Below are 14,964 nucleotides of genomic sequence, written 5' to 3'. Positions count from 1 at the left end.
TATTGTTTAAAGGAGAAACTACCACGCCATTGAGAGTAAAAGCTCAGTCTTGTTTTCTGCTGTGATACAATGAAAAGGGAAAAGGGCTGTGCTTTATATAGACTGGGAATAATCTGAACAATCCCATGGTGCTTCCTACTGTACTCCACCTACCTTGCATCATAACTTCCTTTCTCATATTTATGGCCCAAAGCCAGTGCAAAATAAACGGAGTGGTGTGTGAGGAGATGGCAAGAGCAGAACTCCGTGCGTTCGGGTGTGGCTGGAGGCAAGCACTAAACTTTACTCTGCATTTCTCTTGAACCCCTATTGAACAGGATCAGGGATAGCAGCCATCCCATGTGCCTGTGTTCTAGTAAGTCTATTATTATCTTTGCTTACCTTAATCTTTTGCTTACCTTAATCTTTAGGCACAATAAGGGAGGATGTTGCCTATGGAAGAACGGTTTTCAGGGTCTGGGGAACTTCATGCAGAAGAATCACTGAATTACTCTCTTGTTGTGGTATACTTTGCACTGAATGGAGAGCTGTAACTGTGCACCAGCTCTGACTGCTGCTTCTCAGAACAGGAAAATGTGCTGCTGTGCAGGCTGTCTTCTGTTGTTTAGAAAGTTGCATTAAGTCAGCAAAAATATCTGTTTTAGCCACTGATTTCTTTGTAGCTATCTGGGAAGGTGCAGCATCATTGCTCCCACTAGGTAAGATGCAAGATTTAAATTTAAAACTCTTTGTGTGGAAGGGTTTTGTATTTATCAGGGAAGACTTAGTAGTATTTAAACTGTGGGTAAAAGCAGTTATTTCTCTCACCTGTACTTGAAATGTGATAGTTAATCTATTAATTCTAAAATTTCTATGTTGCTAGTTTTTCAGTTAACTAAAACTAGCTTCTAAAATTACATTTTAGTTCAGGATTTAAATTTAGAGAAAAGGATGTAAATTAGTTGAAAAGTCCTAAAAGAATGACTTTTAATGCCTCCTTAAAAATGAGAGCTGAGAAAATTTGTTATGCAAGCTAAAATCATTACTTAGCTGTGTTATGGAAATATAAAAACCTTCAACACAGGTAATGAGTTCTTGAAGGGATTAGGTTTCAGTCTGAAATGTAGCTAATAAAGAATGTGGTACAGAATGATGTTATTAGCTCTCATGCAAAGTAACAAAATGAATCAAATTTTCCAGAGGCAGGATGCTTGTTTGGCTATCAAATAATGGGATTGGCTCTGCTGTTGCCTCCTTGTGTGCCTCAGTTTCCCTGCCTGTAAAGTAGGAAACTGCTTGCTTGTGTCATGACTTCCTGGTCATAAAGTGCTTTGAAGCTGAAGAGTACTGTGTGAATAGATGCCATGGTTTGTGTTGTATAGTGCATGCTGTGCAGGAAGCCTCCATGAAGTTAGGAATCCAGACAATAGTGAAAAACAGCATTAAGTTGTTATTTTTTTAATATATTCTCTTCTTGATTATATTTTATAAGGGACTGAGTTTTGCTGATTGTTGCCCATTGCTGACATTCTGTGATCAGAGTTAGATCTTTCCCTAGAAAAATGTGGGGAGGGGGAAAATGTGTCCCTTTTAATTCAGATAGTTTCAGGAATTAATTAAGTGTATTTTAATTTACATCATGCCCCATATAAGAGTGTTCTTCTGAATATTTGAAACCTGAATGCTTGAGTGCTATTAGTGTATGAATTAGAAAGTATCCAATTTAGCACCCTTTTAATTCCAAAGATGTGTGACATCAGCTTTATAATAACTAAGGAATAAGAAAAGTCTGATCCTTGCAGAAGCACCATCAAAGCTGAAAAGTAAATTGCATTTCTATTCCCCCCCACTTTAATCAATAATTGAGGCCTTCTGATCTAAGGAGAAGAGTGATTCCAGGCCTTTGATGTGAAATGATATCTTGTTGGATGGATGGGAATTATAAGACTTGTGTTTGCTCAGGTTAGTTTTTGGAAATGGTTTCTTCTGGTTTTGGATTTTTTTTAAAAATTATTTTGCTTTTAATTTTTGTTTTGTGTGGCAACAAAGCAGGAGCCAAAATAGAGTGTGGTCATAGCCTAGCACTTTTAACAGAGCTAGCCATTCTTAAATATTTTACTTTCAGTTGAAAATGTATTTGCAGATGTGGAGACCCTTTGTACTTAATATGGGTGTAATTGTATGAAATGATCCCGTTGATGAGCTCAGCAATGAATGGGTCAGATTTGCAGGCAAAGGTAAGGCTGTTTGATGTGCAGGAGAGAGATGGAGGATTATAAAATGGCCCATGATTTGCTTTAGTTGATGCCCTCTTCTGTCCTTCTGTTTGGTTGCTTTTCTTACTAAGCTCCCTTCCTGTTCCTGGGTGTGTTTCAATCCTGACTTAGTGGCTGTAGTTGGAGTTCATTCATAAATAATAGGAGTTGAAACAAAATGATACATTTTGTGCTGGGGATACTCAAATTGTACTTCACACCGATGTAAATTTTTGTAATATTTGTGCCTGAAGTGGCAGGCTTTTTTGGGACACAAGGTCCTTTATGTTCAGCACTCTGCTTTTCCATCCAGTTGTTTGTAAGTCAAGCACTGCAGTCATTCCTTGCAAAAACTCTCCCTTGCTTTATCTCATGTGACCTTGGGCTTCCCTCTGATGTCCTTGGTGCAGCCGATCGAAGTGCCTCATTTGGTGGCTCCATAACTGCAAACTTCTATTTTCTAAGCTGGAGCAGAGTCAGCTGGAATCTCTGATGGGATTTTAAAAGGAACTGCTTCAGTAGATACACAACACCCCTGGTTTCTCCCAACACCCCTGGCTTCTCCCAAAGTATGCCAAAATACTGCAATGCTTTTATATTTTAAAGCTTTTTGGTACCTGTAGTGAGCATGGTTTTGGGCTGGGAAAAGGGAGGGCAATCTTTTAGTTGAGACCTTACTTTAGGGATCTGAGTCCTGTTCAAAAAATGCTTGGTGTGTGTGCTGGGCGTTCATAAAACTCAGTTTTTGTAAAGGAGGAAAAAACCCTCATCCAAGGCTATATGGAATTGTCAGATGTTTCAGTAATTGCTTTCATGCTATCTTTAAAAAAAAAATGCAAGGTCTGATTGAAATTCATCTTATTTCTTTTAATCAAGTGCTTCATTTATGCCTAATCTGAAACTGAATTTTTTGCATGTTGGGTTTTTTTTCCCCTCTGAAATTGCTGGATATTTGTATACAACTGTCTTGACATCTTCAGTTTCAGGGAGGAGGGAGAAACTGTTTTGTGCTGTAGGTGGATGTGAGGATTCCAGCTTCTGAGCAAGTGTCCTGAGAGCACTCATTTCCTTTGTTTCTTGTTGCCATGCAGCAATAAAACAGTGATACAAACTAACTGGTGGGGTGGTTAATGAATGTCACAGTTGAACTATTCCCAAGGGAAGCATGAGTGAGTCCTGGAGATCCCAGTTTGAGGTGGTGCCAGCCCCAGCAGCCACCGAGGGTGATGAGCAGCACTGAGAAACCACAGCAGGCATTTGGTTCACATCAGTTTCTTCACCTTTCCCTTCTTCACCTCCCTGGGAAGAGGCATCTCTGTGATGGATAGTCTCTGGTCAGCTTGCCCTAGGCTCCAGTGTGTCCAGGTGGGCAGCAGGGTACCTCAGGAGGCCTTGCAGGTGAGCAGGCAGTGGTGGTGACAAATGTGACACCATTTGGTGTGAGAATAGCACGACTGCTTACAGAACTTGATCATCTCAGCATTGCCCCTGGAGCTGAAGGGAAGCAGGATGAGATAACATCAGTATCAAAACATTTTAGTTGCTTTAGACTCTTAAAGACTTGAAGGTATGTTTTTTAGGGAATTTGCAGTTTGGTTGCTTTTCCATTTCTTAGTTCCTAGAGTGTGTGGGCTAGAGGCAATGCAGACACTCCCAAGTCCCAGAAATGGCCCCCACACAGCAGGTCTGAGTGCTCTTGGCTTAATGTATTAGTAATTATCCTGAGCATTGTGGATGGAAATGGCAACTCGTGATCCTTCCTGTGTAGTTGTCTGTATTGCTAAATCCTAAGGATTAACAACTGGATAGAGCCAGGCACACTGAAGAATGAACAGCCCAGCTAGGGTCAAATTAGGTCTGCTTTGTATATAATGCCATGGTTTGTATAATTTTCTCTTAATTCCCATCTGTGAGCTCATGTTTTAAATTAACAAATGTTATTGCAGACACACAGCCTGTGCCATTTCTCAGTGGCATTCCTGTTCTGAATACAAGGTTGTAGAGCATTAAATGTGAAAGGTTGATAAGTTTTACACACCTACATAACCCTGCTGTAAATCTATTTGGGAACTTCCTTTTTATTTTATATTTTTCTGCCCCAGTAATTGTGATTAATAGGTATTCTTACCTGGCTGCACCTGACATCCTTCACTGCCAGGCTCCTCTAGGGGAGTCAGAGACACTGCATCTGAAAGGTAGCATGTTCTGTGACAAAAAATTAAAGCCAAAAGTCAGAGTTCCTGCTTGGAAAGCTTTGTTCCTTAATTTAGGTCACTACCTCCTTGTGCTGTCGACAGCAGAACCTGTTGAGCTCATCTTCACTCTACAGTAAATGTGTGGTAAACTGATCTTACCTACCTCCACATTCTCTCTCCTAGTTTCCTTCCTTACAACCTCCAAGTTTGGCTTTTTTGTTTGGTTTTCTTGTTGATTTCTTGTTTTTTTTTTTCCCCCCTCCCATGAAGGGACAAAGAACTGGGTGGAGGAATGGAGCCATCAGGCAGTTTTGAGCTCACTTTCAACAGGCTTTTTCCTCTCTGTGAATATTTGTAGAAGCATTCAGGAATTTATCAGAAACCCTTGTCTTGGGGAGGTGGGCAAAACCAGTGGTCAGAAATTCTGTGTTCTTGGTGTAGTGCCAGGGCCCAAAAACAATTTGCAAGTGTTTACACTGCCAGGAGTGGGCCAAATACTTGCAGTCTGTGTAACAAGATGTGCAGAGTCTGGAGTGTTTTTGTCAAAGCTTTTGAAAGAGTGAAGGCAGTCTCTCATACGGGGTTGAAGGGGATCTTGGCACTCAGAATAGCCCTGGAAAGGCTTTGGAGACATCAGGAATGTGCATGTGCATGGTTGTATTCCCTGAGAATCCCCAGCAGCGGATTCCTAAAGCTGTGAAACAGATGGGGCTGAATTTCTCTTTGCAAAGGCAGAAACAACTCTAATTCCATAGTATTTACACAAAATCACAAAAATAGTGTATGTAGTAATGGTTTTGTTACATTAAAAAAATGATTATTTAAATTCATTTAGAAGGGTTTTTATACCTTTCCCCCCTTGTTTGATTTGGCCTCCTTTTCCTCCTCTTTGACCTTTTAAACCATTGCTCCTAAGGATGTATATCCACTTCACCCTTTAGAAATGAGGACAGGCAAGGATTTTTGTATGTTCTTGAGAAAGCACCTTTTCCATCTGTATGAAAAATCCTGAATTGTATAGGTTGCTGTTGCTTGAAATGCTTAGTGGTGCAATTGCTTTCTGGAGATATTTGACTGATTTTTTTTTTTTTTTGCTTTGCTGGAGGCCGTGTGACTAACAGCCAGTTGAGACTGAAGTTGAGAATTGGTCTCAAGAGAACTGACATTAAATTTTAGCTAGCAGCTAAACTTTGATAGGAGTTTAATATTAATAGCATGTAGCTAGATGCTGCTCAGAGGCAGTAATCATCAATGTTTTCTATCAAATATGGCAACTAACTTTAGAGTGCTTGTTTAGTAGTTGTGGCAGGAGAGACATGAGCAAGAACATCTGTGTGGTGTGTGTAAACAGATAAACCAAAGATCAAGGAGCCTTCTCCAGCTGTGAAGAGGAAGCCAAGTAAAATATCCTTGATTTCCTGGATAATGGGGTTTGGGGGGTGACCTTGTTTTCAGGCTGAGACTAAGAGCACATCAAGTTGACTTGTGTTTCTAGGAACCTTTCTATGAAATATGTTACAGAAATGCAAATTGTGTTTCCACTTCACTACCTATGTGGTAAACTCTGATGTTTTTTTATAGCAGATGTAATTACCATTGTTTTTCCCTCCTGCTGAACTCTAGTTGACTCTTTCTCCTGCTGTCTCAAATGATTGCAGGATACATACATAGGTGTAATAAGGTGGGAGGAGTTCTGATGCATCACCTGAAGAGGGAAGGAAGGAGCACCAGATCCAGATTCAAAACCGAGTAATCCTCTGACACTGTTGAGTCAGGGATGGATGAAATGACTCCATGGTTCAGAAGTTGAAAAAGAGAGACTTTATTAAGAGGTGGCATCCTTTTATAACCAGGATTGCTAAGGTGAAACCTGATTGGTCTCCAAGTAAAAACCTTTCACACCATTGGTGAACCATGAATAGCACACTCTGAAGGTACCTATCTATGAACAACACGAACAGAAAGAGAGATCATTGTTTTCATTCTTCCTCTCTAAGTTTCCCAGGCCTGAAGCCTGGCAGAATTCTCTTTGACTGAACTGAGAATGTCCCAATACTCCAGCAATGTGATTTAGTTGAGCAGGGGATGACTTCTGCAGCATCTCTCTTGCTTATACCTTAAAGAAATTCGGGGTTGTTTAGAAAATTGTACCCACTGTAGTTGATAAGATGTTATCTGTGTGGGAAAGAATGCATTTAACAGCAGGTTGTGACTCCAGGGTGCAGCCTGCCTTTGTGTTGGAGAGTAACCTTGTGCTGTTGCCTTTGTCTCCTGCAGATGTTTCTGACCGTGTACCTCAGTAACAACGAGCAGCACTTCACAGAGGTGCCAGTCACCCCCGAGACAACCTGCAGGGATGTGGTGGAGCTGTGCAAGGAGCCTGGGGAGACCGAGTGCCACCTGGCTGAGGTGTGGTGTGGCTCAGGTAGGTCAGGCTGGCAGCTGCTGAACTGCTGTGCATTCTCTGCTCCTGAGAAGGTGGCACATGGAGACCTGACAGATGTGATCCTGTCCCAGAGAGTTTCTGCATTGCCATTTCATTAGTTTCATCAGACTGGCTGTGTGATAACCCACCTGCAAGAAGGCTCACACGTGCAAAACTGAGTGAAAAGCAAAAGGGAACTTGAACATGCAGATGTTTCTGTGTCTGTGCTGCCCTTCTGTGACTCAGATGAGTCTGAGGGGTGAGAGAGAGTATTTTTCTCTTCCTCTTCCTCCTCCCCACAGTGGGATCCCAGCAGCCTTTTTGGGGGTTTTGAGGTACTAGGTATTGGTAGTTCTGTGACCAGTCCAAAATAATTTCTTTAACCCCACAGCCATTTTCACTTGCAGTGGCAAAATAAAGCTTCCTTTTTCTGATGACACCTTCAGTGTTACCAATTGCATTGAGTGTGGATGGGAAGGAGTGTGTTAGCAGAAGGAGTGGGAGTTACCTGGTGTGAAGTGCTCTAAAGAAAGTGGGTGACAGAGAGGATGGAGAAGCTACTTCTGACTGTCCTTCCAAGCCTGTGGAAAAGGGGTTTGTGCATGTGGCTCATTGTAACTTTTTTTTTCTTTTTCTGTGTTCTTCCATCTTGGGAATTCAAATCTCCCAAACTTGCCGTGCTCCATGGGAACTGGAGAATATATCAACAAATAAAATCTAAAATATTACTAATGTCACATGGCTGAAATAGGAAAGGGCTCTGGACTATCTCCTGTCTCCATGGTACTCATTGGATACTGGGAGCCATCCAGAGGCATAAGATAGATGAATCCCTGGCAGGATTTTGAGTAATGAAAAATAATTATGTCTAAGCCAACCTTTTTGAGATGCTTCAACAAGATTATAACAGAATCAGATGATAAGGGCTTATATTTCTCTCTTCCTCTGCTGTTATCTCAGTCTCACATCTGTTAAAAGAAATCTTTGGTGAGATGGATGTTTGTTTAATGCTATGAGATACCTGAGTTGTCTCTTGATATTTACTTGCTTCTGACAGAGATGTAATGTTTCTAATATTTCTAAGTCTAAAAACTGGAGCAGATTTTTTCTCTTCTTAGAAATAAAGAAGCTTTGCTTCATCAATGATAATAAAATCAACAGTTAATCATGGAAAGAGATCTTCTAGGAATGTATTTTAATTGTACATCTTTGTCTGAATCAACACCATACTGAAGTCTACAGTGAAAGAGAAGTAAAATCAAGGTTTAGGTAAAACAACTGAATTTATGGTTAGTCTTAATGCCCACACCCTGTTAAAGAGCACAAGTGGTTGTGGAGGGGAACAGGGTTCTCCTGTTGGTACTTCAGGTGGGGCTGTGTCAGAGTGGGGAGCTCCTCTCATGTTTCCTGAACCTGGATTTTTGCTTGGCTTTTGAGATGGTGATGTAACATTTGCTAGAAAGGGCAGTGAGATTGTCCTGAAATCAAAGGAGAGCATCTACAGGAAGAGGCAAGTCATATCTGCCAGTACTTAGTGCCCAAATGTTCTGGTTAGGCTGAAAAGTGAACTTCTGTGTGAGTGGGACAATAAAGTATGCGGTGTTTTATTTATACCATCCAATTATCTGCCTCTCTGCTAGTCAAGGAGGTGTCAGAAAATACAGAAACAAAGTGAAGCAGTGAATTTTTTTCTGAATGAGTCTTTGCAGAGACATCATGAGACACACAAGAACAGATATCTAAGACAAAAAAAGTTTTGTCCACTTTTACAGTGAAAACCTTGACAAGATCATTGAGCCCAGCGTTTGCCAGAACACCACTGTGCCTACTAGGCCATGGCACTAAGTGCTATGTCCAGTCATCTCCTGAACATTTCCATGGGTGGTGACTCTGCCACCTCCCTGGGAAGCCTGTTCAAATGCTTAACCAACCTTCAAGTGAAGAAATTTTTCCTCCTGCTGTCCAACCTTAACCTCCCCTGGTGCAGTTTGAGGCTGTTTCCTCTTGTGTCACTTGTTACCTGGGAGAAGAGGCTGCAATCCCCCCCTGGCTGCAAGCTCCTTTCAGGGAATTGTAGAGAGTCATCAGGTCTCCCCTGAGCCTTCTCTTCTCCAGGCTGAGCAACCCCAGCTCCCTCAGCTGCTCCTCACCAGACTCATGCTCCAGACTCTTCCTCAGCTCCATGGCCCTTCTCTCTCCAGCACCTCCATGTCCTTCTTGCAGTGATGGCCCCGAACTGGACCCAGCTCTCGAGGTGTGGCCTCAGCAGTGCTGAGCACAGGAGGACAATCCCTGCCCTGCTCCTGCTGCCCTCATTATTGCTGACACAGCATGTCAGTGGCCTGCTTGGACACGCTGGCTCATGTTCAGCTGCTGTTGACCAGCACCCCCAGGTCCTTTTCCACTGGGCAGCTTTCCATCCCCTCTGCCCCCAGCCAGTAGCACTATTTGGGGTTGTTGTGACCCAAGGGCAGGGCTCAGCAGTTGGCCTTGCTGGAGTTCCAAATACAGTTCCCAGTTGTACTTGCTAACAAAAATGCAGTTATCTCAATGGCATTAAAAGATGTGAGTACTGCATTCATGCCTGTTGTTTTGGATAAAATATGCCTTAAGCATCTGTGTAGCATCCAGCAGCAAGCATTTGCAAGATGTTTTCATATATATTCTGGATTTTTTTGGTGAGGGGAGGAGGCAATGGGGAGAGAAATACTTTTAGCTAATCTCATTTTTGATGTCAGTAAAGTTTTCCATCTTGTTCTGCCAGGATTAGCCACGATTTCTGTTTAGTTTTCCTATTACACTGAACAAATTCAACTGCTCTGAAACAAACATGGTGCAGGACAGCTGACCTCTGGGAGTAGAAACAAAAGATTTGTGTTGGAAAATGACTTCTTAGACTTCAGTTATTGGGATCCTTCTTATGTCACTTGTTTCTTTCTTTTTCTGACACTTGCTCAGGAATTTTAGCTTCTATTGTCAGATCTTATTAAGCCTACTTTGAAAGATTGCTGCAAGTGTGCTTGAGGCACTTTGCTCCCTGAAGGGGACAAGTTTACTGCTCTTCCTGTCCTCCTAGTTCTGCTTGAAATTTGATGAATATCAAGGCAAAATTTCTTGACCTTCCTATTATTATCAGAATTCTCTTAGGCAGTTACCTTGCCTGCTGTGGAAAGCAGTCAAAAGGAGGGAGTGCATGTATAAAGATCTCCTTTTTTTCCTCTATGAGACGGGGGAAAAAAAAAAAAAAAAGAAAACTGATTGTCCATTCTTCTTGAGCTTTCCAAATGTACATTTGTTTGGTATTTGAAAATCTCTTTGACCTTCCTTTGAAGCCAGTGAGTGGTATTGACAGAATCCTTGTGTAAAGGGCATCTCCCTTGATTATAGAGTTACTGCTGAAGTATTGCTGAGCTGCTAGAAATCTGCCTCATAAGCCTGCTGTATAGCCTTCAAGACAAAACTCTGCTAGTGGTGCTGTTGATTGTTGTTGTTGTTGTTGTGTTTTTTTCCTTTTCCTTGAATTAAGGTTTAGCAGATGAGGAATGTTTTTCGCTGTCTAGACAAGTAACCGCCGAGAGACGGCATTTTCTGTAACAGTGACCTACTTGCTTATTCTGTAAAGCTAATCTCTTTTGACAGTGACTCCAGAAATTCTCCTTCCTAGATTGCTTGAGCACAGCTGCAGCATTTTCATTTAAAGAAACACTTCTGTGTTGAAAAGAGCTTTTCACATACTGCAAACATGTTAGCAGCTCCTTTTTTAATGGAACTGAAAACATTTATACTTAACGCCAACAATTTTTCCTGCTGAAAAGATGATTTCATATTAAGACAGTGACTTTTTGAAAGACTTTATTGAATATGAATGAACTACTCTGATTTCTTTTTTCTATCTTTCCCCTCCCCTTGCTTAAAAAAATGAAAGGAAACTGCCAACAAAAGCAACGTCAGGAAAAATGAAACTGGTGCAAAAATGGTGGTATTTAATTTCATTCTTTGTCTGCTTGTCTTATTTCTCAGGCCAGGAGCAATATCTTCTGCTTGTCTGGCATCCAGCACAAACAGGTCCAGCATGATCATGAGCCCCAATGCTGTTAGAGGATACTGTGACAGTATCCTGGCTATGTAAATTCACTGCTGTGATATATTGACCACACTGTTGCCAACATGTTTAAAATAGGCAAAAAAATTGATGGTAAAATGTCTAGAATAACAACAGAAACTGCTTTTATGTAAAGATTTAGAGGCCAGTAAGTCACTCTGGCTGGGAGTGCCTGGTTGTGATATGTGTAAATTTTTAAAGAATGGTAATACAGAAAGGGACGAGTAGTGGTAGATTTAGACTCACACTGGGTTTTTCTATTATCAAAAGGCAGTAAGTAATGCTTAAAAATTACTTATGTGACTGAATCCTGAGCTTGGGGATAGAAGCAGGAAAAGAAATTCAGTGGAATTTGTGCATGTAACTTTTTCATCACAGTTATTTGAAAGGAAATGGCAAGTTCTTACTGGGCTCACTTTTCACTGTCTGATCCTTTTTTTACTTTGAGCTGTGAATCCAAAGTAGTTCAGCTTTTCAAGGTTTATCAGAAATAGGGCTTTCAAAATGCATCTCATCTGAAGTTCATGAAATTTGCTGTCCAAAACAATGAGCTGGCTCTGTGTCTGACAGGAGCTGTGGGAGAACACTTGAAGTGACAGGAGCTGTGCTGGCACACTGAGCATCAGGGCTGCTGGGTACTGCCAAGGAGCCTCTCCAGGCTGCTGAGTGCTCCTGCCTGAGCTTGAATGCAAGGGCTGCCATCCAGCGTTAGGAGAAGAATTCCTCTTCCCTGAGAGTTTATCTTTGCATCTCTCTTTGTTCCCCTTGGAGTTAGGAAGTAAAGGTGTCCCTGTAGGAATTGTGGTAGCAGTGCCCTTGAGGAGGGGGTGGGAGTGACTGAGGGATGAGTTTGTCTGAGGTGCCACAGAAGAGGAGTGAAAGGTACAACAGCACATTTCCTGTAAGGTGATATGCACATACCAAATGAGGACACTAGAGCTGAAAGCTCCAAATTCCCTGTTTGTTTTCCCTCAGGCTTTGCCTCAGCTTTTCCCTTCAGGGGTGGACTTTTCCAGGGTTGCTATTCAAAGGTGTTGTTTTAGTTTCAGAAGCAAGGAGCTATGCAGTGGCTTCTTAAAAGAAAAGTAGAAATCTCTTGGGTGAGGGCAAGTGTTGTGTGCACTCACTACACCTGTGCACTCACAGTGTTCAGGTGGAAGATGGACAGACATTTTTGGTTTAGTGTGGGCCCAAGCTGTGGTGGGATGTAGCAGTTCACTGTTCTTGTATTTGGGTTGCCCCCCAGATGAAGGCAGGAATGATGCATCTGACTCCATGCTCTCAGAAGGCTAATTTATTACTTTATAATACTATCAAAGAATACTAAACCTAAAGAATACAGAAAGGATACTTACAGAAGGCTAAAAAGATAATAATGAAAACTCGTGACTCTTTCCAGAGCCCCGACACAGCTTGGCCCTGATTGGCCATTGAGTCAAAACAATTCACATGAATCCCATGAAACAATCTCCAAACACATTCCACATGTGAGCACAACACAGGAGAAGCAAATGAGATAAGAATTGTTTTCCTTTTTCTCTGAGGCTTCTCAGCTTCCCAGGAGGAAATCCTGGGCAAAGGGATTTTTCAGAAGATGTGACTGTGCCACACTTAAAGGTTTTTTACCTTTTCCAGAGCGCCCCATAGCCGACAATGAGCGGATGCTGGATGTTCTGCAGAGGTTTGGAATGCAGAGGAGCGAGGTGCGGTTCTTCCTCCGCCACGAACGCTCTCCTTGCCGGGAAGCTGGTAGGTGTTGATCTCAGCTGCTTCATCTCTTCAAGTTCTGTGTCATTCTTCAAGGCTAAGGAAACAGCTTCTGTGTGTTATTTATTAATGTTCATAGCCAGTAGGTGTTGCAGCCTTTTTTTTGTCTGACTGTTGGCTAGTCTTTGTAAAGGCTTCATCTTCCCTTGCTATATCTGGGAATAGTAAATCCCAATTGAAATTTCTGCAGGTTTTTCTAGAGCTGGTTATCACCAAAGCATTCTAGGCACACTGTATTAAATATATTTTCTCCAGCAAAATATCTTGAAATCTGTGGTGGTCTCTTTAAAATATAGAAATAAAATAAATATAGAAATAAATATAAATTTTGTGCTTCTCTGCAAGCCAAACTCTTGCACAGTGATTTGGGTCATTGTTCACCTGGATAATACTTTACCAGGGTGATACTGGGCAAAGATAGAGCTCTTCAAAGTTTCTCCTACGCATTTGTGTTAGTTTTAGGAATAGCATTAAATGAACTTCCTGGTGAAGTTTTCTGAGAATATACTTCTCATTGTAAATTGAAATGTGAAATCTGTAAAGGAAGTTACTTTCAGTTTTTCAGGGGTTTTCTGTGTATCCCACATTCACCTCTTTAGTAAAATCTTTCACTTTTACCTTTAAATCAATCTACCAGATTCTTCTTTTTCCCCCTTTTCTGTTTTTGTTCTTGGTAGTATTTCTCAGTGTTGGAAATACTGAATTTGTTAAGTGACATTGTACCCAGCACATTTTAGATGCCTGACTGTATCTCAATATTTGAAATGCATCCTGGTGATAGGATGAGTGCATGAAAAGCGAAAGCTGTGCCATTTCTACCTGCTGAGGAGCTAACAGAGCAGTTTAGTTGTCCAAATGTATTTTTCCAAGTCCAGGGTGCCTGTAGTATTAGGATTATTGTCATTTTATTTGCCACAGCACTGCTAAGCAATGTATTTGAACTCTGAGTTATTCTCACAGAAATGTGGTTTTGAAATAGGAATCAAATGGGCAAGAAGGTAACAGGCATGGCTTTGTCCTCTAGTACACTTATGTTCTGCAGGGAAGTCAGTGAGATTGGTATTGGGCATCTGAGCACTATTTGCACATGATTTGATGGGAATAAAGTAGGGTTCTAGTTAAGCAGCAGCTTTACTGACACAATGACTGCCAGGAAGAAGAAAAAAATGTGTTTTTAAACTGTGCATCTATAGTGCACATTTAGTAGGGGCTGACTGCCTGTTTGCCACAGGATAAATACTGGAATAGCCTACTGTCGCTTAAGCTAGTTTTGTTTGTCTGTATTTTTGAACATAACTGTACTTTAAAATAAAATTTGACATTGAACAGAAATCTTTTCAGAAAATGTGTTGTGTTATCACTTAAATTCATCTTGGTGTAAAGAACAGGTGTTCAGATTCTACACTATAATGATTATTCTGTTTCTCCTTTTGTACTGAAAGCAATGTCTAAAAGGATAAGAAAAATCTTACATTACCTTACCGTCTTTGACTGTTTCTGTCTAGGGACTGGACAAAGGTCTCAAGATCCAGCCTTCAAAAGAAATGGTGTGAAAGTGCCTGGTGATCGAAGAATAGAGAACGGGGTGAGTGCTGCATGCCATGGCTGAGCTGGAGTTCATTTTCCCACAGCAGCCCTCCCAGGGTTGTGCTTTGCATTGGCAGCCAGAAGGGTGCTGATAACACTCCAGAGTTTTGGCTACTGCTGAGCAGGGCTGGCACAGCATCAGCACTGTCTCAACATTCCCCCCACATCAAGGGGCTGGCAGGGGGCAGGGTCCTGGGAGGGGACACAGCCAGACCAGCTGACCCAAAGTGACCAAAGGGATATTCCCTGGCATGTGGCGTCAGCTGAGATACAAAAGCCAAGGGAAGGAGGAGGAACAGGGGAACATTTGTTATTTTACAACGTTTGCCTCCTGGAGCAACTGCTTCCTGTGCTGAAGCTCTGCTTCCTGGGAAGTGGCTGGACATCGCTCTCTGATAGGTAGAGAATAAACTGGTTTTTTGTCCTTGCTTGCTTGAACAAACTTTTTTGCCTTTGCTTTAGTAAACTGCCTTTTCTTAACTTAGGAGTTGTTTTCCAGCTTATTCTCTCTGCCCTGTCCTGCTGGGAAGGGGAGTGGTAGAGCAGCTTGGTGGGCACCTGGAATCCAGCCAAGGTCAACCAACTGTAGTCCTTTTTGGTCCCTGAACTGGGGTGAGACAAAGGCAGTTTTTATATATATATATATTCATATAT

General features: G+C 41.6%; 1 protein-coding gene across 2 annotated transcripts in view; it reads left to right on the top strand.

Annotated features, from left to right (window-relative positions):
- TP53BP2 (tumor protein p53 binding protein 2) overlaps nt 1–14,964 on the top strand; it is a 55,871-nt gene that overhangs the window by 13,887 nt on the left and 27,020 nt on the right. Inside the window, exons 1-4 of one of the 2 annotated variants that reach the window (XM_059840672.1) lie at nt 241–355; nt 6,707–6,854; nt 12,592–12,705; nt 14,229–14,308. In XM_059840672.1, the coding sequence (XP_059696655.1) occupies nt 6,707–6,854; nt 12,592–12,705; nt 14,229–14,308 (342 nt within the window). In that variant the 5' untranslated portion in view covers nt 241–355. Of the gene's footprint in view, nt 1–240; nt 356–6,706; nt 6,855–12,591; nt 12,706–14,228; nt 14,309–14,964 lie in introns of those variants that run through there. The other variant, XM_059840671.1, reaches the window with a different exon arrangement.

The sequence above is a fragment of the Haemorhous mexicanus genome, chromosome 3, assembly GCF_027477595.1.
Source record: "Haemorhous mexicanus isolate bHaeMex1 chromosome 3, bHaeMex1.pri, whole genome shotgun sequence".
Lineage (NCBI taxonomy): Eukaryota > Metazoa > Chordata > Aves > Passeriformes > Fringillidae > Haemorhous > Haemorhous mexicanus.
This window is presented reverse-complemented; position numbering and strand designations above follow the sequence as displayed.